The sequence below is a fragment of the Letharia lupina genome (assembly GCF_014066315.1).
Source record: "Letharia lupina isolate WasteWater1 chromosome Unknown contig_3, whole genome shotgun sequence".
NCBI lineage: Eukaryota > Fungi > Ascomycota > Lecanoromycetes > Lecanorales > Parmeliaceae > Letharia > Letharia lupina.
The window spans coordinates 1,204,530-1,224,739 of NW_023502972.1; the positions used below are offsets into that span (position 1 = coordinate 1,204,530).

The window sequence follows — 20,210 nt, forward strand, 5'->3', positions numbered from 1 at the left end:
CATGCTATCAAGAAGAGGTCTCACGTGAGACTGCTTTTTACGGCGTCATGAGCAATTTGCCCATGGTCTTACGACCCTCGAGATCCTGGCGCAATCGTCAATCATATCCTTCCTAAACAGATCAGGGTGAAGACCTACGTTATGTGCTCTAGCTACGTCCTTCAAAGGATACGTTTCATGAATGCGAGTCTTAAAGTCATCTTCCGCCATCATCTTGAATAATTCGTTCGCATAATGTTCATATTCCTCCCGTGTGGAGATGTAGTTGAATAATGAGGGTCTGGCAACCTTCGCATTCTTCGCGGACAGTTTGCTACAGACGCACAATTAGCATCTCGTCTCTGCATCTCAAACTCCGACGTCGTCACCCATGGACAGATATTTGACTTACGCAATAGGAAACGGCGGGACAGCCCCACTCGCGTTCCCAAAGCTAGCCAACGTCCCTTTTCTCGCCACGCACTCTAAACTCCGGTCAAACGTATCTTTGCCCACCCCATCAAACACCGCCGCCACACCAGCACCACCTGTATGTTCCTTCACCTTCTCCAGAACATTATCTTTACCCTCAACCAGCACAACCTCGGCCCCACTCTCCTTCGCCACAGAAACCTTTCCCTCACTCCCCACCGTCGCTATAGTATGCGCGCCTTTTGCTTTCAAAATCTGACACAACCAACCGCCGACCCCTCCACTCGCCGCTAGTACTAATACCCAATCGCCCTTCTCGACCTTGTGCGCTTCCTCTGTCAATGTCAATGCTGTCAGTCCTTGCAGTATGGCGGCGCAGGCGTCTGGTGAAGAGATCGAGTCGGGAATCTTCATCGTCTTGGCAGCGGGCGCGGCGGTGTACTCCGCGTAGCCAGAGCTTCCCATCCAGACGACGCGGTCCCCGGGTTGGAAGCTTGGGGAGGCAGTGTGGTGGGAGTCCACGACGGTGCCGGCGGCTTCTTTGCCGAGGATCTCGGGCTTTGGTGAGGGGTATAGACCTGTGCGGAAATAGCTGCGATGGGGAAGGATCAGTGTCTGGAGGAGAGGAGTCTCAATGGGAGAAGAAGGAGGTTTACGTGTCGATGTAGTTGATGCCGATTATGTCATTCTTGACGAGGACCTCGCCTTCTTTGGGCTCGGGGACTGGTAAGTCGGTCTTGTACTGTAAGACCTCCGTTCCTCCGGTCTTCTCAACCAGTATCCCCTTCATTGTCTTGGGGATCTGCGTGGAGGATGCCATGGTCCGGGATCGCGGGAAGTGGTTGCTGAAAAGGGAGAGTCGGGATATTGGTTTGGTCAATTGGTTGGGTATCTTTGCCAGGATGAAGCGCGACTGGAAGGACATGCAATTGAGCGTCAACTGAAAGATTATGACGAAAAATAGTCCCGACCTTAGAGGGGCATATCGTCATTGCGGAGTTAACCCCAGTACGGATGTCCGCACGCAAAGTCCTGGACAGCGCTAGTAGTAACCCTAACCCTAATTTTGGATGCTGACCCCGTAACTGTCGCCTAGAACTATTTCCTAGGATCGCATGAATTGGATTATCGGTTGCTCCTGAGAGTGAGCTCAGGTTAGGCGCGGATCCGAAGCACATTTGATGCATTGTCCAGGCAAACTTTCAGGAAGGGCGTTATCCGAGATCTTGGCCCAGAGTCTTGGCGTTCAGGATTTCTGGGTCCCCCACTACGTACAGTCTACAGGGCCCCCTTCTGAAAGTAGGGTTAGGGCTGCTACTGGCGCCCGCTAAGGTCCTTTCTCCGTAGGTGGTCCCAATCACCCTGTAAAGTACCGTCCAGGCATATTGTCACAACAAAAAAGTAAAGCAGCTCCCCACTAAATCACGTGAGAATTGCCTGCGACGTGGTCCTTTGGCAAAAAGTCAGCCCTAAGAACAAGGTTCCGCCAACAAGGTTAATGCTCGTCATAATGATCGGCAGCAAGGATAATGTCTCGCATACGATTGCCCGCATCTCAGGAACCGATTTCGACCGATTATGACAGCTTTCAACAAACAATCCTGTCGGCCCCCAGCAACTTCAGCGCACAAAAACCACCGCCATCATGACTGTTGGCTCAGTGTTGGTCACCGGGTAAGTCTACCTCATTTGTAAAGGTATCATCTGTACTAATTCAATGCCAGAGGGACGGGCTACATAGGCTCGTTCACTGCGCTTGCACTACTCGAAGCAGACTACAAAGTTGTGATCGCAGACAACCTCCTCAATTCCTCAGAAGAAACCATCAATCGTATCGAGCTCATCTGCGGAAAGCGACCCGAATTCTTTAACGTCGACGTCAGAAAAGAGGAGGACTTCGACAAAGTCTTCAAGGCGCATCCAGACATTGACAGCGTGATCCACTTCGCTGCTCTCAAGGTATGTTCCAAAGGATCGCAAAGAGCCGTTCTTTTGGGTTGTGGCATCTCTGGAATCTCAATTGACCGTTTTCAGGCTGTTGGTGAATCCAGCGAGATCCCTCTAGAGTACTACCGTACCAATGTCTACGGCACCATCTGCCTCTTGTCCTCCATGACACGCCACAATGTATCCAACATTGTTTTTTCCTCTTCGGCCACCGTCTATGGCGATGCCACCCGCTTCGAAAACATGATCCCAATTCCTGAAATCTGCCCAATCGGCCCCACGAACCCCTATGGCCGTACGAAATCTACGGTCGAAGCTTGCATCACAGACCACGTGGAAGCCCAACGCAATAGTCTTCTGAAGGCGGGAAAATCTGGTGACCACTGGAACGCTGCTCTCCTCCGCTACTTCAACCCGGCAGGCTCGCATCCTAGCGGTGTCATGGGTGAAGACCCCCAAGGTGTACCATACAATCTCCTCCCATTACTTGCCCAAGTAGCAATAGGGAAGCGCGAGAAGTTACTTGTCTTTGGCGACGGTAGGAGCGCTATCTCCCATGTTGGTCACCCCTATGGAGAACGCATGCTCACAGAATTGACCGTAGACTACGCATCTCACGATGGCACCGCCATCCGCGATTACATCCACATTCTCGACCTCGCAAAGGGTCACCTCGTCGCTCTCAACTACCTTCGCGATCACCACCCTGGCGTACGTGCCTGGAATCTTGGAACAGGCAAGGGTAGCACGGTCTTCCACATGATCAAAGCATTCAGTGATGCGGTGGGCAAAGACTTGCCATATCAAGTCATTGGGAGGAGAGCCGGAGACGTGCTGGATCTGACAGCTAATCCGAAGAGAGCGAATGAAGAACTGGGATGGAAGGCAGAGAGAACATTGGAGGATGCATGTGAGGATCTGTGGAGATGGACCAAGAATAATCCGCAAGGGTATAGGCAGAGTCCGCCAAAGGATTTGCTGGAGCAGTTGAAGAAGGATCGAGAGAGTGGCAAGAAGTGGGTTTGAAAGGTTGTTCTCCGTAAATAGCTGCTAGAGATGTGATCATGATCGAGCTTGCGGATTCATTGATGAGTGGCACTAAGCTGATAGAATTGCAGAACCCATAGACAGCAGTCCTTCATCTGGACATATTATCTGGGTGCACTCTCTTCACGGGACGTATGTTGCTCTGCCGCAACGACATCCCAGGCATCTAAATGTTTTTCCTCCAAAATACAAAAGCTACTGACAATGTGGGCCCACTACGGAGTAACACCTCGATCGTTTCGACGCGAGTGACATCTCAGCCGGCGAGATCGTCCCGTGTCGCCTACAATCCTGCTCAAGCGCGCTTATCATATAAAACCCTGTTGATACCTTGCAATTGCAAAGATGAACCAGCTTTAAGGCCCGAACCTGCGCTAATACAGAATGTGCGGCTTTCCTCAAACGCGAACGTCGGTTCCTGAAAATAGCGACGCATGGAAACGTGGTAAACCATGCTACTTCTGGCCTTGATGCAGGTGACTGAAGGCTTTGCAGGAGCTTAGTATCTACCGATGAACCTAGCGGTCTGACCGCAAATTTGGCCGCGTATGCCAGCCGCTGAAGCTGGTGGGCCGCGGCAAGCTATCCGAAATGCTGGAACCCCGTGCAGACGATAGATGACGCCCAGAACGGGCAACTCGAGTGTGGCTGTGTAAAAGTTGATGCGAACCGAAAGCCGATCCAAAAGTCTCCAAAGGGACACTTTCTGCCAATCAAGTGAGACTCTGCCCCAGCCTGGAGCAGCGGTGCCAGTCCTAGATCGAGCAACTGGAACGCGACATCGTTACTTGGCCTAGCTTGATGCCATCCTTACATCGCTTGCCGCTCTTGACGACGTCTTGTGTACGGAACTTTCCAATAGGAAATTGAAGTATCGGATCATCTTAAGCCTCTGCTGTGAGCTTGGGTTTCCCGACCCGCCCCATTGGTTTTCGTTATGGTTATGGCTTTCAACTAGGATCTCAACATGAGACGAAGTCCATGCACTCAGTCGATGTTGGCGATTGGAGCGCAAGAAGTTGGTCGAGCTATTCAGCCATCATGCCGTCCAGGCGGGAAGATACCATTTATGCTTCGATCCACAAAGAGTCCCTTGTGCAGCGAAAAGATGGCACTTCTCCTCATGAGTCCAACGATATCCCAATGCGGACCATTTTGATCGCCTGGAGGGTTCGTAATTTCGCATGAAAGCATACTCCCACTCTGTCATAGCAGGAATGGAAAGTCCATTACTTGACGCGCAACATCGGAAGGGTATCTATAAAGCCTGCTCCCCACCTCACTCATTCCCACAGCAAAGCCATCATCCTTGACATATCCAGTCAATGTCAAGCAAACTCCAAAAAGCCTAGCACCCAAACACATCGACCATCATGCATCCCTCTCCCCAACTGCTCGCACTCGCTGCATCTGCTCTCCTCTCATCCACCACCTCAGCTTCCCCCCTCCAGCCCAGTGCCACCGCCACCTACACCTCATCTTCTCCACTACGAACCAAGTCCGTCGACTGCAGCAATGTGTCAACCGGCCTAGCTCCTGCCTGCTGGTTCACTCTAAACATGACCACCTACCTCAACAATTGGGTGATCATGAGTCCATACGGCGGCGAATTGGCAACCGGAGAGACGCCAGGATCTACCAATCCTTCACCAGCCAGCAGTTCCGCGCAAGCGTCCGGCGATCCCTCCGCCGACGACGTCACAACCGGCACCAACTCCTCCTCCTACTTCCGCAAGCGAATCGTCGCCCGAACGGCGGCAGCGGCAGCCCCAGCTTCCGGACAATGCGAAGGCGGCAAGCCATTCTCCACCTGCTTCCTCCGGCTGCAGCAAGGCTACGGCTCTCGCAAATTCAACTGCTCCAAGATCAACACCGGCGGAGCGAACGGGACGTGCCCGGCGCCTAGACCAGCCTATTACGCAAACAACCCCCAGGCATTCTACGCTGTGTGGAACTTCTACGGTAAGCCCCATGTCTCCCCTCCTCCCGTCGATCAATAAGCCTATTGTTACCTTTCAATCGATGGAGGACACCATCACAAGATCAAGCAAGAAGCCGAAACACGGACTGACCTCCCAACCCAGCAATAAACGCCTACATCAGCACCTTCCACCGCGCCCTCCACACCCTCGCCCGCTCTTCCCCTGCCGTCATCTCCACCGCCGCCACCGAAGCCGCCCCAAAGATCTCCTACTTCCAATCCGCCAACCAAACCCTCTCCATTGACGTCGCGCTGCTCGACCTCCTGGTCCGATCGACCGGCGGCCACGAACTGCCAGGAGGGCAAAACACGCCTTTTCTGACCCTGCTGGAGGGAGATCCGAGCAAAGTGACGTACGGAGAAGCGACGCCGCCGGCGGCGCTTGCGGTGTTGATGCAGGGGCGTTTGGAGCACGTGTTGCGGGAGGTTATGCGGGATGAGAGGGTGTTTGTGGAGGTTGCGGGGAACGGGGCGTTTTCGACGAGGGGTTTGTTGAGTGTGGAGGGTTTGGTGAGGGTGCTGGGTGGGTGAGTGGGGGATGTGAGCTGTTGGAGGATTGAGAGGTTGTGCGGATGGTTGTGATCCGCGGTTGACTTGATTGATTGATTGATTGATTGATTGATTGGTTGATTGGTTGATTGGTTGGTTGACTTGTCTGTCGTTACCTCCGGTGATATCTAAGGTTTGTGTCTTCATTGCTTCGCTCTAAATCGATATGTATTTCGAGCGTCGACCCCAAAATCCCATGGCTCTTGAAAGTCTTATATACCCAAATTACACCGTCGGGTCCCCCCTCTCACCCCAGTATCTCCACCAAAATTCGCAGTCAAGGTGCGGCAGGATCGAAAAATCTGGGTTTTCACCCGCCCCTCTTCGCAACTCTCACAATGTTCCGCTGCGTATATCACAATAAAAACAGGGCTTAAAGCCCAAACTTTACTTCCAAAAGTACTTGAATTGCTTTTGAAGAAGTCACTCCTTTGAGAGATCCTAGCCTTGAACGACCTGAGTTGGTAGGATGTTGTGGGGCTGTAACCAAAACACCACGGCCGCAAGCCGAAGCGGTTCGCAGACTCAGCGCACTGGCTGGCCGGTCTATAGCGTTGCTAACAGCTAGCGAAAATCGTTGACATTGTTCACTAGAGATCCTCTTCTTTGACACCAACGTCATCAAGCCCGCTCGGCGCTATCGGAGCGGCATGTCTCACCGGGTCAGCTGGGAGTTGGTTCTGTTGAGGACTGGGAATGGCGTTACTATCGTCTGCAATCTCCTCCAGCCCCATCTTTTGCCGACAGAAAATTTCAGCCTCTTCATGCTGACCCAAGTCTCGCAGATGATCTGCAAGAAACCGCATCGAATCCTTTGCGAGATCACTGTCCAGCCCCAAGATCTTCGATCTAGTCTCGTACACGTGCCGAAGCAAGGGCGTGGCTTCGTCTGATTCGCTGTCTTGGTACTTGAGCACCGAAGCAAGGTTGTTCATTATCACAAGCGTGTCTGGGTGCTCCGACCCTAGGCCTTTGCGGCGCGCTTCGAGCAAGAAACGGTACCTTTCCTCTGCTTGAGCACACTTTTGTTGCTGTTGAAGCACCCATGCAAGCTGCGTGAGGCTGTCAAGAGTCTTCGGATGATCCACACCAAGGATCTTCGACTGTATGCCCACCAGTTGCACATACTTCGCTTCAGCGTTCAAAAAGTTTTCTTGCTCGCGGTAGACCAGCGCCAGGTTCCACAGAGTCTGCAAAGTCTCTCCGTGCTCAGGTCCGTAGTGCACGGTCCTGTAGTCCAATATCTGCTTAAAGATACGTTCGGTCTCATCATGCTTTCCCTGCTGGCCAAGAAGAAAAGCAAGAGCGTCAAGATTGTCTTGAATTTCTTTCTCATTTTCGCCGGAAGCCAGTCGAAGCTCCAACTCCTGACGGCGAATTGCCTCAGCATCCTCATACCTTTCTTGATCTGTGAGGCTCTTGGCGAGGTTTTCGAGTGTCTGTAACTGTTCTGATTCTTTATTTTCATGCAAGGAATCGGATATGTTCAAGATCTCAGTGTCCAGCTTGTCTCCCTGTTCAAGATCTCCAGACTTCCTCAGTGCGATCGCAAGATTGCGCCGAGTGTGCATAGTGTGTGGATGAGTAGGCCCAATGACTCTCTTCTGCAGCTCCAAGACGGCCTTGAACTCGGTTACCGCCTGTGCATAGTCTTTCCTGTCGCAAGCGGAACATGCTAGATTGTGCATGACGTTGATTGTGGAAGGGTGAGTGACGCCGAGAATATCCTGCTCAATAAGCAGGGCTTCCCTATAGATACCTTCTGCTTTCTGATGCTTGCCTTGGCGGGCAGAGACTATTGCTAAATTGTTCAGAGTGATAAGCGTGTCAGGATGGCGATCACCAAGCAATTCTAATCGATCCTTTAGCAAAGCGTTGTACATCTGCTCAGCTTCATCCAGTCTGTCCTGATCTCTAACCGTACCTGCTAGCTCCCCACGTGTGATGAACACATCTGGGTGAAGACGTCCTAAAACAAGCTCGCCCTTATACAATGCTTCCCGATGTAGCTGTTCAGCTCCCTTGAATCTGCGTTGGTGAGAAAGCACACGAGCGACATTGTTCATTGCAATGAAGACGTCCGCCTTGATCCCGATATCTCCTGGCTGCCCATCGAGTAGTTTTTGCTTTTCAACGAGTTCTCGACGATGGATCTCCTCGGCTTCTCTGTACTGACCAAGGGTTTGTAGGTTAGACCCCAAAGCATTCAAGCTCTCAAGTGTGGCTCGATGACCAATTCCAAGCACCTTCTCCCTTGACTTCAAGATCTGCCTCTGTAAGAGCGTTGCATCTTGGTACCTGCCACGTTTGTGGACAGTATGTGCGTAGCTTTCAATGGCAGACAGCGTATCTGGATGCTCAGAGCCATACAAACGCTCGAAAACCTGCATCGACTCCACAGCTCTCAACTCTGAGACCTCGTACCTGCCTTGCATCCTGAGGAAGGTCGACATATTGCGTAACAGAGATGCTTTAGCGTGTAGTGACGCGGTTTGAATTACAGCAGCACTGGAGCGAAGGACCTCTTCCGCATGCGGAAAGTAGACTCTGCAGGTCGGCCAACTCTCAAAGAAGCCATCTGGAAACCTGTCGGATACCGTCTTCAACGCTTGTGCTGCGATCGTTTCGCATTTATTTTCGTACTCGCGGAGCCAACCCTGGACGGCCACCGTGACTAGACCGTGGACGTTGCATGCGTAGCGGTGCGTGTCCAAAGTGACGAGCGAAAATGCTCCCAATAGACCCATCGCTTCTTCGAAATCAAACTCATCTTCTCCGTCTGCTATCAACAAGGAGAATGGAATCCCCTGCTGATCCATAAAGCTCATCATCGACAATATCTCCGCACCTCGCGGGTTCACCGTCTTGATGTAGTTAAACGATATCCACCACGTAGTCACGACTGACTCTAACGGTCTTGCTTCTCTACCATGATGATTGAATCGTTGACCAAGAAGCCTAATTCTAGTTGATTCACTGCCACGATATAGCTTGATATATTCGGCGACGCTTTTGCGTCTTTTCGCCATGAAAGCTGCGGCCTGAGAAATCGCCAGTGGCAGATAGACCAACTCTCCGAGGAGTTCAAGCTGCTCGGTCTCTGTACTCTCAGCTATAATTTTCTGACCAAGCAACGCTTGGGCCTCATGTGCATCCATGGAAGGCACGGTAATCGGAACTCGATCAAGAGCGAGGTCCATGCCGATGTCTCTATTCCTTGTCGTGTAGAGTACTGAACCTTTAGAACTTTGGGGGATATACTCCCTCAAAGCTTTGCCAGCGTAGCTAAAAGTTTCAAAGAACAGGTGGCGGTCATCGACATTGTCAACAATCATTAGCCATGGACACTCATACTTGGCCTCCAGCCAGTCGCGGACAAGCTGGAGTACGTCTGCATTTGGGTCATCTCTGCCCGGTATCTGGCATTCGGAAGCGATGCGCTTGTAAGATTCGACGAACCTCGCTGCATTACCAGCATGAATCCAGAATACTGATGTGTTCGCAGACCGTTCCCTCTCTCGGTATGCGTATTCCAGGGCAATCTGGGATTTCCTGCACCATACCCTGCGTCAGAAAAAGCGGTTGTGGCTGTCGATGGCCATCGGCTATGACTTACACCCGGTCGTTCAAGACTTTACTTACCCAACACCACCTAGTCCACACAAGACCGCCGTTGGCACAGCATCTGGTTTGGCTGCAAGCCTAAGCTCCAAGGCCGACATCACCGCAGTGCGTCCGACGAAGGCAGGATTCCGTCCTATAGATACCATCCATAGGACCTTGTCTAAAAAGCTGGCATTGTCGTTAATCTGATCCTTCAAGCCTGCCATGTGCCTCAGATCGCTCAGCAGCGACATCTGCTCAAGCTGCCGTTCAAGGATCAACACGGTATTTGTTTGTACTTGACTTGATGCGGATCTTTGAAAGAGTCAGCACGAATGACATCTGGACATTGGATTCCTTGAGTAGGCAACAGCGAGTCTTTGGTGGGCGAAGCCGCAAGTCTTACCTCGTATCAGCCTGCAATTGAAGGCTCAAAACTCCGACAAGGCTATCTAAAACACCTTGTAGCTCTTCAATCTGGTCAGTACGGTTGAGCGACTTGAATGCTCTTCTTGCATTCTTTGCCCAAATCTGCCTTTGGCCATCGCTCTTCAGATCATCCAAAATACCGGACAAGTCCTGCGCTTGAGTCTGACATCGTGCCAGGGTCTGGCCGCTCAAGACTGCTTGATTTGAGGCCTTGTTCAGCGATTCAAGGATAATCAGAAGGTCTGAAAGACGGTCGGCTTGGGTCGCGAGCTTTTTCGGCAAGCCGGAGCCTGATGCATATTCCCGTATTCGGCCACATAGCTTCGCCGTGAAGTCAATGAACTGGATGACATTAGTAGCGATACCGAAAGCAATAATTGCCTCCGCACCCGATATTGCTATGGCTGCATAACATGTAGAAGCCGATTGATCGAAGAATGAGAAACTATAGCATTTTGATTACGAATCAAGCTAGACTAGGCGCACCAAAGGGAAGCCGCGATAGGACTGCGCAATGGTTTATATCTCAATGCGATGCTTGCGAATGGAGCTGGCTAGGTGGAATGGAATGGCACAGAGCGGACAGCATTCAAGAGATGGCATTGTGTCTAACTAGGGTATCGCTTTTTGACTATCCAACAACGCCTCGCTATGCGGATCAATGTCATGCAGCTCGGAGCTTCCTCAGCCTTCACATCAAGTCAGAGATTCCTTCAGGCCATGAACCCCATATAATGGCCTTATTTGGCAATCTTCCCCCTACGGGTGCAAGCACCTTCAGCTTGTTTTTTTTCTCATCTATTTCGGCAATGTATATGAACCCCATCACGCTGGCATCACGGATGTTCTCCTGCGTATCTTCAGGGTGGGCGTTTACGATGGTGAGGATCGCATTTTGCATCTGCGGGGACGGTCGGACCTTGTTGAAGATGGCGGAGATGCTATCTTCTGTCACGTCTCCAGGCATCAGTGATTTGAGCAGGTCATCGATTGCTGGACGATGTTAGTCAGATCAAATGGTACAGGCACGAAAATTCCCACTCACGCTCGGCCAACTTGTATATGATCAGCTGGTTGAAGTCGATCTGTTGCGTATGTGGGCTTAACGTGGTATTGACGTCGCCAAAGAAGTACTCCCGGATTTGAGACTGGCGGAATTGCTGTAGGTATGCTTCGTCTCGATCGACACATCCGCCAGACTTGTCCACTTTGACGACAGCAATGGTCTCGCCAGCGCCGGTCTTCTGGCCGCTGAAGCGTCGGAGCATGTCATTGTATAGTCTTTCGGAGCCAAGGACTACCATCGCACTGACTGCCACAGAAGTGAGCAGAGGAAATCAGGTCAGAGGTCTCGTCTGTCAAACTCTTACCTGAGAACTCCGAGACGATGTGCTGGATCATTTCATAGCCGCCTTTGCCTTGACTGATAATGCCTGGTGTGTCAATGATGACCCCTGTTTCTTTGGCTTCACTATCATCCTGTAACCGGTTCATCACGGACAATGCGAGCCGGGTCACAACGGGCTTGAATATCAGAGTCTTCTCTTCCGGATTGGCTAATCCCATATAGTACACCAGAGGCAGCTTGACGGGCACTTGGCTAGGCCCATTCATTGGACTGCTTCCCCATCCATTCTCCACGTCTATGACCGAGGTGAACGTTGTGGCAGAGAGTGTTCCAGGTATGCTCAACATGCCTTCTTTCGTATCAAGATTGACCACCACAGGCTGTCGACCAACTTTCGTAGCGTATGCTGTAAGTATCTTGACTAGACTGGTCTTCCCTGCGTTCTCCGAACCCACTATTAACACCCGAGGTCCATCTCTTCCTTCTGAATTCGCTTTCTCACGTAGGTTCTCTAGAGCAAAATGTAGGTTCGCATAGATCATCATGGGGGTCTCTTCGGCGATATAATCGACTTGGCAGTCGCCGACGACCTCGATGCGACAACCATGCCACGTGTAGATGGCCGCTTTAGTGCCAGTGAAGGTGTAAGTCTGGTTGATAGGGAGCTCGGTGCCAAAAAGTTCAGCAGTGCCTGAGAGGAGCTACAAAGATTTGGTTAGTATTCTCACACTTAGGGGAATTGAAGAGAGCGATCGAGCTGGGACTTCATACCCGAACCTCAACTTTGGTACCAAAAGCAACCTCGAATCTCCATTCTGTTTGCTCCTTGAGCTCATGAACAGTCGGCGTCGCGAAAGTCTCAACAGGAGCAGATAAGTCAAGGCCAGGCAGAGACATCTTGGAGGTGTAGGCATGTCCAGGAAGGGTAACCTTAACAGCTTTGGCGGCCCGACTGTGCTCCGGCGTCCCAGCGTCTGCGCTTGGGGACAATCTAACCTCAGGTCCTGTATTCCCTTCACAAAACCCTTCATGTCGAATGATTTCTGCATTTTTGGGGGTGTACAAATTTGAAGTACAGGCTGCCAAAGAAGTCACTATCGTTTTCTGTATTTCAGGCCATGCTCTGTGAAATAGATTTTAGGGAGTGACCTTGTAGCTATGCGTACCACATAACAAGAAACAATGTTTGGTCAATCAAAGGAAAGCTATCACTCGTTGTGTTGGAAGGCGGCCTTGAGAGGTGCGTGTAAGTTTTAAGGGATCCAGACGCCTTGGCTGATCCATCAAGAGAGTAGCATGTACTGCTAGTGTAGAGCAAGTCTGTTAACGGACGTTGCATTACGAAGTATCTGTGATTCGACTGCTTTGACCTTGCCCTTTATCCATATCGAGGATGCAAAAATTTGGCTTCGCATAATTACATGCGAGGCGTGATCTACTTTGAAAGAACTCAAAAAACAAAGCAAAAAAAAAAAGGGCCCCACAGCTGTCGTCGAACCGAGGAGCAAAAGGAAAATCACCCAGACTACAGGAGCTCAGCCTTATTAAAGACTGGCATATTCATCTGGATGCAAACCCTCGAGCTGACGTTAGTGGCAATACTGTACTGGGCCAACGGTTGACGAGTAAGGCCTCATCAGATTAACTTGGGTATTCCAGTGTAAACCACTAGGCCAAACTGCTCGATGAAAAAGGGATTTACTAAAATGATCTATAATCTTCAAAAATTAAAAATCAAGATTGCAACCGAGGGTTAATAGTCGACCCCTGGCCATTGTTATTTGAGTCAGCATTGGGTTGTTGAGCCTCCACAACAAGCACAGACATACAGAACTACGACTTTGATATTTGCGTGACTAGTTTTGGTTTTAAGTGCCTTAATGACATGCGCTACATGGGTTTTGCGTGCAATCTCTTCTCTTCGGGTTCGTTCCAATATGTGAGTCGCTAAAGGATCAAAAACACTTTAGAGTCCTTACTCAACTCTTGCCCGGGTATGAATGTCCTGAACATCTATTTGTTTTGGTTTGTTTTTTGCATTTTTCTTTTTCGGGTAGGGCGGAAGGGAAAGGGTTCTCTTAGTCACGATCTCAATTGATTGCTTTGATATTCAACTGTCACATTGTTGGGTTTCATGAGAAATTAAATAGAAAGCTCTCAATGCAATCTCCTTAATCCCTCTACCAGCTCTCTTACGCCCTCAACTCCGCCCGCTTTCACCCCCACCTCCCCCAGACCCCCTACAACACTTTCTTGCACCCTTTCCCCTAAGTCCAAAAAGCCCTCAATCAACTCCCCGTCCACAAACCGATAAGGCTCTTCTGCTTCTCTGACTTGATTTCTAAGCCCTCTATATGCATTGAACGGAACGTCCCCCAAACTATTCACCATGGGCGCCAGCGCAGCTTGCAAGCGCATGAGGAGATCGCGGTGTGTTGGGGCAATGAGGCCAAAGAGGTAGATACTGCCTTCCACGGTACCCATAAACGCTTTCGGTACCACGGGCGCAGGGGTACGAGTATCGGTTTCGCTGACTTCAAAACTCCGGATCCTATTAACCATCTCCCCCAACCTCAGCTCACTGGTAACCTCCAACCTTCGCCTGTCATCACTCGTCACACCGCCGACATTCTGATGTAGCACCATAAGATTGCCTTCAGCATCAGCTTCGAGCCAAGTGTCTTCACCAACATGAGCGACAGCGGTGCTCCAAGCTGTCTGGTAGTGGCGGGCCGTTTCTGTGAGGGTGTCCTCGAGTCCTACCGAACCGGGAGTGTAGGTGGTGACGGACAAGGATTTCATGAGATCAGCGATCGCGATCTGGGAGCCGTGAACGGAGATATCGATGGGGGCGGTAGAGGTGCGGTAGGTGGCACGTTTGTGGAGATGAGAATTTTCGAGGGAATATACCACAACCTAGAAGGTACGTTAGCTGTTGTGTCTGCAACAGAGTGAAATAGGAAGAAGGCGGATCGCCGTACTGTCTTCACGAGCGCCGCGACAATGTTGCCTGAGATTACGCCGAGGGCTCTGCAGGCGCCTCTGACAGGCAGTTCGGTGATGACTTTGAGGGTTCGTTCAGAAGTGACAGCAAACACAATGATTCTGCCGCGTATTGAGTCTGGCTCTTCGTCATCCAGATATGCAGTCCCAACAATGAAGCGTTCGACTAGCTCGCCAGAATCTTCGCGAATGTCGGCTCTGATAACGCTTTCCACCAACTCTTCTTCGTTGAGAGCGTAAGTGTCGAGCTCTTTAAAGAGGACCTCATCTGCGAGCTTGAAGTGACTCTTGATAAATTCTCGTGACTGACGCAATGATCTGTGTATTGTTCCTATGCCAAAGGCTTTCAGCTTGGGTGAGTATGCCATTCTTCGTACAGTCTCTCCGACAGGTAGAGTCTGAACGTGTGTTGTGCGCTCTGTATCCACAAGCGCGATCCTGACGTCTTCGGGTGTAGCTATGGCGATGGCACCAGGGTAAGCCTCGGAATTAAAAGAGCAGATGCACGACGCTTTTTCAGCTGTGACGGCAGAATACACAATACGGCCCTCAGAGCCATAGATCAGACTTGGATGCTCGCACGTTGCAAAGACATTTGACAAGCCATCACTTCTTGGGAGAGCCTGGAAGCTTGCTTGCTGAGTCCCAAGTACGGTGACTTTCTTCGAGGAGAGTGCGAAGGTGGTGAGATTGGTGGAAAAGGTGATGACTTCGCCATTGGCCATGGCGATGAACAGCGTAGGTGGCTGTTCTGGGAGAATCTGGACAAGTAGGATAGAGCGCGGTACTGAGACTGTCTCATCGCTGACAATGACTTTCTGCAGTGTTTCGAGAGTATCAATCTTGAAAATAGCAACGGCGGCACTCTGCCAGAAGCCTGCTATGCAGATCTCCGACGAGACATGCGAGACGTGGATGCAAGCAATTTGACCCTCCTCTGTGAATTGTCTTCTTGCGCAGACCTTTAAGTCTTCCCTCAGATCCAGTACAAGGGCTTCCAGACCATTGACTGACAGCACAAGGTTCTGATCATTTGCTGACGCGGCCGTGATTGGATGGCCATCGGTCGAGGACCACTCGGAGATAACCATACCATTTTCTGACTCAATCAAGCGAGCCGACGATGCAGTGACTTGGAGCAGCCGGCCATTTGAAAGATCTGCAGCAAGTAGAGTGCCTTCTGACAATGATAAGCTCTTGTATTCCGCTTTTTCCTCCACCTCTCCATCTGCTTGGAACTGAAATAGCCTTGTCTCGCCAACGAAGGACACCACGAGTAGATCTACACTAGCGCTTGCATCGCCTGACCTCAATGAGAAGAGATCCGTGGCATGATCCATCTCTCCCAGCAAACCCTGCTCTTCTAAGCCAACTCCACTACGGACACTTCGGAGGCTACCATCTTGAAAAGCTCCCGATCCGGTGACGATACGAGCTTGCCCCGAGGAGTATTCATTGGTCTGTCCTTCGCCTGACCGATTGCCCATGTCCATGATAGTGAAATCCAGGACAGGCGCGATGTTCGAGATCGTCTGTACTACCTCGATGCCTTGCTCTTGAATTTTGACAACCTGTGAGTCCCCTTGATGGGATCCGACGAACATATATCCCCCGTCTAAATAGACAAGTACGGAGGCCCGTGATGTCTGTCCAATCGCATCAAGCTTCCAGCCTGTGACATCGCCTTCATTCTCCAGTAGAAGCATAAGGAGGTAAAGTTTCCCAGAGTCATCTGCTATAAGCCAACGCTGATTGTCAACCTGTGCCCAAGCCACAAATTGCCTTGCTTCCTCCAAAGCATTGCTCAGAACTTCCCCATTGACATCGTCTAGATACGTTATTGAAGTTTCAGCAAGGATGAGCAGGCCATCTGTCATTATGTAAGTAGGTGAGCGACTGCAAGTACTGGACGTGGCATACAAGCTGGGGCAGGCACGGCTATGAGATGGCTAGCCCCAAGCTCTAAATCGTCCCGTGTGCTAACAATTTTCTCAAGGTCTGCGCTACCTGGTTCCCCACTGCCGCTGGCAGAATATTCCAAATTTCTAACATTCAAGCACACTCTTTGCTGGTTGTCTTCGTAGAGAAAGGCGAATTTCAGCTGTTCGGCATCTTCTTGTCGAGGGTGCAGAAAAGTTGAAGATCGAACAAATAAGTCGGAGATTCTTGCCGGTACAGCATCGCCCAGAGTTCCAGGTTCGCCTGTGCCCTTCTTGCTGCCCTGCTGGTGTATGGGTAATATAGTGACGATGCCATCGTAGAGCAGAAGCGCCATGAATCTTCTGGTAGGGTCTATCAGGCACCGATCTTCGGTCTGAGAGTCTCTTGCAGTCTTCTCAGCTTGATCTTGATAGCTCTTCTCCGTACGTAATTGCCGCGCCTCTGAGTCCCAGGAGACCGTAAAGTACATATATCGATCTGTACCAACGAAGAGGTGTTCGGTTGAGGCATTGGCCGGACGTAGCGTCTCCAACATTGTGACCTTGCCATACAGGCTTCTTGTATGAGCCAGCACCAAGCCATCTGGGGTCTGATTGTAGATTTCGAGCCGGTTGGCTTTGCTAATGCACAGTCAACGCCGAGCGTCATCCTTAACATCGAAGGCGAACTCACGCTAAAACCAGTGATTCCTCATCTGCAGACAATATATGGAGCTTTATTGCATGCTGCACGCTAGTCCCACGATGTATAGGAGCAAGATATGCCATGATTGCAGGGAGCGATACCGTTCAAGGGACTGGTCAGCAATACTTAAGAGAAGCAAGCTCGCGCTTACCGATAACAGCGGCGCTAGGCGATAAGCCTGCATAAACGCGGGGAATGACGGCAGTTTGTAAACGCGTAATATCATTTTGCCTGCAAATATCTGCCAGATTCAAAGTCATCTTCCTACAGCAGCGACCATGCCTCGCGGCAAGAAAAAGTCTGCTATCGTTGAGACCAAGCTCAACCAGGCTGCGCGAGCAGACTCTCTCGCGCAAAATGTGCAGCTACCTCTCGAAGAAGTGACATATCCCAAGGGCTCAGCACCCCACCAGCCTAATCCACCGCTACCAAAAGCGTCCTTTAACAGTATAAAAGAACAGCTTCGAGCGGCTCGAGCTTGCCATACTGCCGTCGAGGGCGAGCCAGTCTCCCCCCCAGACGACCGTATCAAGGAGGCGCACCGTGAGATCTGGCAGCGCGTTGGGTTCTATTCCAACCATCCTAACCATGATCCTACGGCCATTAACGAAGCTTACATCAAATCAATGAGGGAGAAGAGCCATAGATTAGGCAAAGTCGTGGCTAAATACCGCTTGTTCATCAACAAGCCAACGGGCAAACGTGCCATGTTGATGCAGTATCCCAACCGAGAGGTTGGTCAAGAATATCGTGCAACGTCTGGTAATAAGCCTTTGGAAATCCGCATCAAACCTAAATGCGGTCTTGTCGAGGTCGAGATCCCAGTGAACATTCACGTAAATTACGACAAGGAGAGAGGTGTCGAGTACGGAGAGGCTATGCGCAAAAGTCGGTTGCTACAGGAAGGAGGATCGTATAGTCTTGGTGGTGGTTTGGGAATCGGTCCAAAGGCAATATCAAAGAGCGACCGCCGGGCACCCGCACCAGAAGGGCCCTCGCACGAAAAGCTCTTGGAAAATTTTGATGATGCCAACAACAAGGGCCATGTGATGAACAAAATTACTTTGGGCGGTCAGATCTATCCGTTCAAGAACGGTGACCCAATCTATATGGCAGCGACTTTCAAAGACGGTGAGCACATCAGCTCCGATCACCACAAACTTTCCTACTAAATATCGCACAGACATCTGCACTTGGACGAAAATGGATGCAATTGTCCAGTTACGGCCCCAGTTCGTCCATCTTGATGCTATCAACGAGGCAAAGAAGACCGCATTTCGAACAGAGCGAGGTCCGGACAATCGCGATAATGTTGAGCAAGAACCCGAAGCCAGGGCTGTCAATATGGCTGTCAAATCGACCGAAGGTAGCGAGGAGGATATGTATGGGGGAATGAGAGCAACCGCCAAGCTCCTACGCGATATGAGAGATGAGCCGTGGCAGCGTTTGGCTTGGGTTGACCAGGATGTAAGCTATATGAACAACCACTATGTTAGATCAAACCAACACTTTACAGGAACCCGAGTCATACAAAATCTACAACGATGCCCTGGTATACCAAGACCCTGAAAACGCCCCTCAGCTAGTCTCCGAGATGACCAATGAGCAATACCTCGACGCCATCAGTTGCCCTCGCATCGATCCAATCAAACAGGGTCAAAAAGTCATGGCACAGGTAGAGGAGTCATTCCTCGAATCTGAAGATAGTGACGGTAAGATGGAGGTCATTGACGACACCGATGACGAAGACAGCGACGAAGAAGATGAGGAAGAGTATGAAACCTTGCCCGAAGGTGCGATCCGCCCTGATGACTGCGTTGCTGAGAGACGTATCGAACGCATTGTCAGGGCAATCTGCATCCACCCAGTAACTGAGCAAGCCTTCTACGAAGGCCATATGAAGCAGAAATTCCTCAATGACCCGAAATGGGCCAAGCACTCGTTCCTCCTTCCCGGCGATCGTCATCACATATACTACAAATATCGCGTCGCTGAAAACAGGGCTGGTCGAGGCATCGACCCCGTATATGACACGTTTGAGATGGTGGCAGCACCCCGAGGTCACAGTTCGGGCAGTAGTTGAGGATGGTGAGTAAAAAAGTAGGTGATTAAAGCATAGCGACTGGGAATCTTCAAATATAGCGAGAGGAAATATCATGCATAGCGAAAGGTCTAACGGAGTTGTCTCTCGATATACCCTACATAGCGTTGCGAACAACCCTCGGGGCGTATTACAAAAGCAACGGACGTTCAAATTAAATCATCGACATCACGCCACCCACATAGTCGACAGATGCTCGACCAGGCAGATTCGCAGGCTGTAGACCAAGTAAAGTTTACAGTTGATGCCCCAGGCATTTCCCTACTAGAACTTCCCCAAACTCCAAATAGATATGCGTCAAAACTACGTCCTCTAACCGCCCAAAGAATTCAATTACCATTTCACATACCCCACATATCTAACAAAAGCGAGGATCATATGCTGTACAGCTTTATCCCCCAATACACCCAATTCTGTGCAAGCCGAATCTCCTCCTCACCCGGGAAGCGGCCGTTGTCCTTTCCGTCTTCTTCCTGTCCTCCGCCACGACACCAAATCAACCTTTTCGAAGAAAGGACATGAACTTGCCCAATCTCCCAAATAGTCCTCCGTAACAACAAGAATATCGGTGAAGTACACAGCCAACTCGGTGGCGGACCATCATCCATCACGAAGCGAATCGAACCTCGTGGTCCGACCCTTGCCCTCCCGTCCGGTCAAATCCCTCACGCCCTTGTGCTCAGGTCTCCGCCGGCATATCTCCATCAAACCCACAAGCACGAGGCCGCCCAGCTCGATTGCCAAAAGGTGAACTCCAGAGCAGGCACACCGGCCTGCTATTGGAAATCGAGATCGGATCGCAGCCCCTTTCGGTAGGCGCCCTTCAAGTCCCCACGTATAGTGGAAGACTTGATGGACATTTGCTCTGCTTTGTGACAGGTAGCAGGCCAACCTGGGTCTGACCGACAACCCTGTGTGGTTGTCGGGAGACCCTGCGCGGATGCATGCTGGGCAAGGGGATGGTTCGGCAATGGCTTGGCGCCGTTGTGAACCTATCTCACTCACCGCATGGAGGTCCACGGTAACTTCTACGACAGGTGTTACAAGATAAGTTAATCAAGTAGAATGCAATGCAGGAACGTTTGCAAACCATGGTAGCATTCTAGCCCTAGAGCAGACCCAACGATTTCAAATCTCATGTAGGGCAAGCGTTGAAACATACAATA

The 20,210-nt window shown here is 50.8% G+C and overlaps 6 protein-coding genes across 6 annotated transcripts; 3 read left to right on the forward strand and 3 right to left on the reverse strand.

Moving 5' to 3' along the window:
* Window positions 1–37: 37 nt before the first annotated feature.
* On the reverse strand, window positions 38–1,231 carry HO133_007228 (uncharacterized protein; the record flags this gene model as incomplete). Its single annotated transcript, XM_037298121.1, has 4 exons — window positions 38–85; window positions 139–313; window positions 392–1,003; window positions 1,068–1,231. The coding sequence occupies 4 exons, from the start codon at window positions 1,229–1,231 to the stop codon at window positions 38–40; spliced, it is 999 nt and encodes a 332-aa protein (XP_037156756.1).
* An 825-nt stretch (window positions 1,232–2,056) lies between these two features.
* HO133_007229 (uncharacterized protein) lies at window positions 2,057–3,485 on the forward strand (the record flags this gene model as incomplete). The annotated part of the gene is made up of 5 exons (XM_037298122.1): window positions 2,057–2,085; window positions 2,136–2,370; window positions 2,446–2,896; window positions 2,963–3,378; window positions 3,477–3,485. The coding sequence occupies 5 exons, from the start codon at window positions 2,057–2,059 to the stop codon at window positions 3,483–3,485; spliced, it is 1,140 nt and encodes a 379-aa protein (XP_037156757.1).
* A 1,293-nt stretch (window positions 3,486–4,778) lies between these two features.
* On the forward strand, window positions 4,779–5,917 carry HO133_007230 (uncharacterized protein; the record flags this gene model as incomplete). The annotated part of the gene is made up of 2 exons (XM_037298123.1): window positions 4,779–5,367; window positions 5,490–5,917. The coding sequence occupies 2 exons, from the start codon at window positions 4,779–4,781 to the stop codon at window positions 5,915–5,917; spliced, it is 1,017 nt and encodes a 338-aa protein (XP_037156758.1).
* A 608-nt stretch (window positions 5,918–6,525) lies between these two features.
* Window positions 6,526–12,212, reverse strand: HO133_007231 (uncharacterized protein; the record flags this gene model as incomplete). The annotated part of the gene is made up of 7 exons (XM_037298124.1): window positions 6,526–9,487; window positions 9,578–9,853; window positions 9,945–10,371; window positions 10,694–10,960; window positions 11,013–11,279; window positions 11,338–12,016; window positions 12,087–12,212. The coding sequence occupies 7 exons, from the start codon at window positions 12,210–12,212 to the stop codon at window positions 6,526–6,528; spliced, it is 5,004 nt and encodes a 1,667-aa protein (XP_037156759.1).
* A 1,260-nt stretch (window positions 12,213–13,472) lies between these two features.
* HO133_007232 (uncharacterized protein) lies at window positions 13,473–17,026 on the reverse strand (the record flags this gene model as incomplete). The annotated part of the gene is made up of 4 exons (XM_037298125.1): window positions 13,473–14,231; window positions 14,297–16,188; window positions 16,239–16,879; window positions 16,932–17,026. 4 exons carry the CDS (start codon window positions 17,024–17,026, stop codon window positions 13,473–13,475), a joined length of 3,387 nt encoding a protein of 1,128 aa, XP_037156760.1.
* Window positions 17,027–17,221: 195 nt separating this feature from the next.
* On the forward strand, window positions 17,222–19,026 carry HO133_007233 (uncharacterized protein; the record flags this gene model as incomplete). Its single annotated transcript, XM_037298126.1, has 3 exons — window positions 17,222–18,074; window positions 18,127–18,410; window positions 18,460–19,026. 3 exons carry the CDS (start codon window positions 17,222–17,224, stop codon window positions 19,024–19,026), a joined length of 1,704 nt encoding a protein of 567 aa, XP_037156761.1.
* Between the last annotated feature and the right edge of the window lie 1,184 nt (window positions 19,027–20,210).